The sequence below is a fragment of the Sus scrofa genome, chromosome 1, assembly GCF_054392235.1.
Source record: "Sus scrofa isolate SSC_HxYL_T2T_F1_AM1 chromosome 1, Sscrofa_HxYL_maternal_Yorkshire_Landrace_v2.0, whole genome shotgun sequence".
NCBI classification, from domain to species: domain Eukaryota; kingdom Metazoa; phylum Chordata; class Mammalia; order Artiodactyla; family Suidae; genus Sus; species Sus scrofa.
In genome coordinates this window covers 276,201,502-276,203,439 of record NC_139383.1, presented here as the reverse complement: position 1 = coordinate 276,203,439, position 1,938 = coordinate 276,201,502, and the positions used below count along the sequence as shown (strand labels likewise).

The window sequence follows — 1,938 nt, the reverse complement described above, 5'->3', positions numbered from 1 at the left end:
ATGAGGAGGGAGAACCAGAGCAGTGTATCTGAATTCCTCCTCCTTGGCCTCCCCGTCCCACCAGAGCAGAAGCATGTGTTCTTTGCCCTGTTCCTGGGCATGTACCTGACCACCATGCTGGGGAACCTGCTCATCATCCTGCTCATCAGGCTGGACCCTCGCCTCCACACTCCCATGTACTTCTTCCTCAGCCACTTGGCCCTCACAGATGTCTCCTTTTCCTCTGTCACTGTCCCTAAGATGCTGATGAACATGCAGACTCAGGATCAATCCATTCCCTATGCAGGGTGTGTAACACAAACATACTTCTTCTTAATTTTTACTGGTCTGGATGATTTCCTTCTCACCTCAATGGCCTATGATAGATACGTGGCAATCTGTCACCCTCTCCGCTATACCAGTATTATGAGAGGGGGACTGTGTACCATACTAGTAACTGTATCTTGGATTCTGTCCTGTGCCAATGCCCTTTGTCACACTCTCCTCCTGGCCCAGCTGTCATTTTGTTCTGAAAACACCATCCCCAATTTCTTCTGTGACCTTGGTGCCCTTCTCAAACTCTCCTGCTCAGACACATCCCTCAATGATCTAGTAATTTTCATAGCAGGAGTGGCTACCATTATGCTCCCACTCCTTTGTATCTTGGTCTCTTATGGCCACATCGGGGCCACCATCCTCAAGGTTCCATCCACCAAGGGCATCTGCAAAGCCTTGTCCACATGTGGCTCCCACCTCTCTGTGGTTCTTCTCTATTATGGAACTATTATTGGGCTATATTTGGTCCCCTCATCCAGCACCTCCAGCAACAAGGACATAGTTGCCTCTGTGATGTACACAGTGGTCACTCCATTACTGAACCCCTTCATTTATAGCCTGAGGAATAGAGACATGAAGGGGGCCCTGGAGAAACTCTTCCACAAGGCACCAGTCTTGTCTTAGTGACATTTACTCATCTTTATAACAGACACATGTGGTCACATAACTCCAGATCATACACCCCATATCTTGAGCCCAGCTTGTATAAAAGCTCAGTATAAATTTGGTAACTGAATTGCATTTTGTAACAGCTATTCTTTCTTCTCGTAGGAATTCATTAGTATCAATTGTGAATTCTTAGTTGATACTATTGATTGATGTTCTTGTCTACAACACTGAGAAATTATATACCTGGTACTACTTAATGTCTCTCTTTTTATTACCTGGGAATTTAGTAGCTTTTTATAAAACAACTTTATTGAGGTAAAATTGTTCTATAAATGCAGCACACATTTAAAAAGTGTTATGATTCATATTCTGAAACAGTATACCTCATGAAATAACCTCCACAATGATTAATTAACATATTCATCACCGCCACTATTTACCATTTTAACATATTTGTGTGCAGGGGGAACATAAGATCCACTGTACTGGGGGATTAAATATCAATTGTAAATACAGTCTGGTTCACTATAGTCATTGTGCTGTACATTTGACCTCAGGAGAACTTATTACTCTTACATAACTGTATCTTTGTCCATTATGATAGTGAAATAATCCAACTCAAAACAAGACAAATACTGTGTGATCTCACTTTCATATAGAACCTAAAATAGTTAAATTCATAGAGAAGGGGATAGGATGGAAGTTGCTAGGGCCTGGGGAGGAGGACATGAATGTTGTTATGAACTGGTAGAAGCTCAAGGCTGAGCAGGTTCCTGTGGCATGGAAAGGTGCCAGAGATGGGACATGGTCAAGTATGTCTTTCCTTTCCTTGCTTCTCATTCAGTGATCTTTTCATATTTTGGTTGTTGGTGGTGATGATGGTGGGTCAGGAGAAGAAACTGTGGAGCAGCCTGTATTGCTTCAGGAACAATCCACAGCTATGACTTCAGCTCCTCCACTTATGAACTCAAGGCTTCTAGATTTTAGAAACACTGAGCACTCTAAGACACTGCT

At 42.8% G+C, this 1,938-nt stretch overlaps 1 protein-coding gene across 1 annotated transcript; it reads left to right on the top strand.

Moving 5' to 3' along the window:
- LOC110258977 (olfactory receptor 1J4-like) lies at positions 1–939 on the top strand. Its single transcript, XM_085012756.1, has one exon. The coding sequence runs from the start codon at positions 1–3 to the stop codon at positions 937–939; it is 939 nt and encodes a 312-aa protein (XP_084868882.1).
- Positions 940–1,938: the final 999 nt, after the last annotated feature.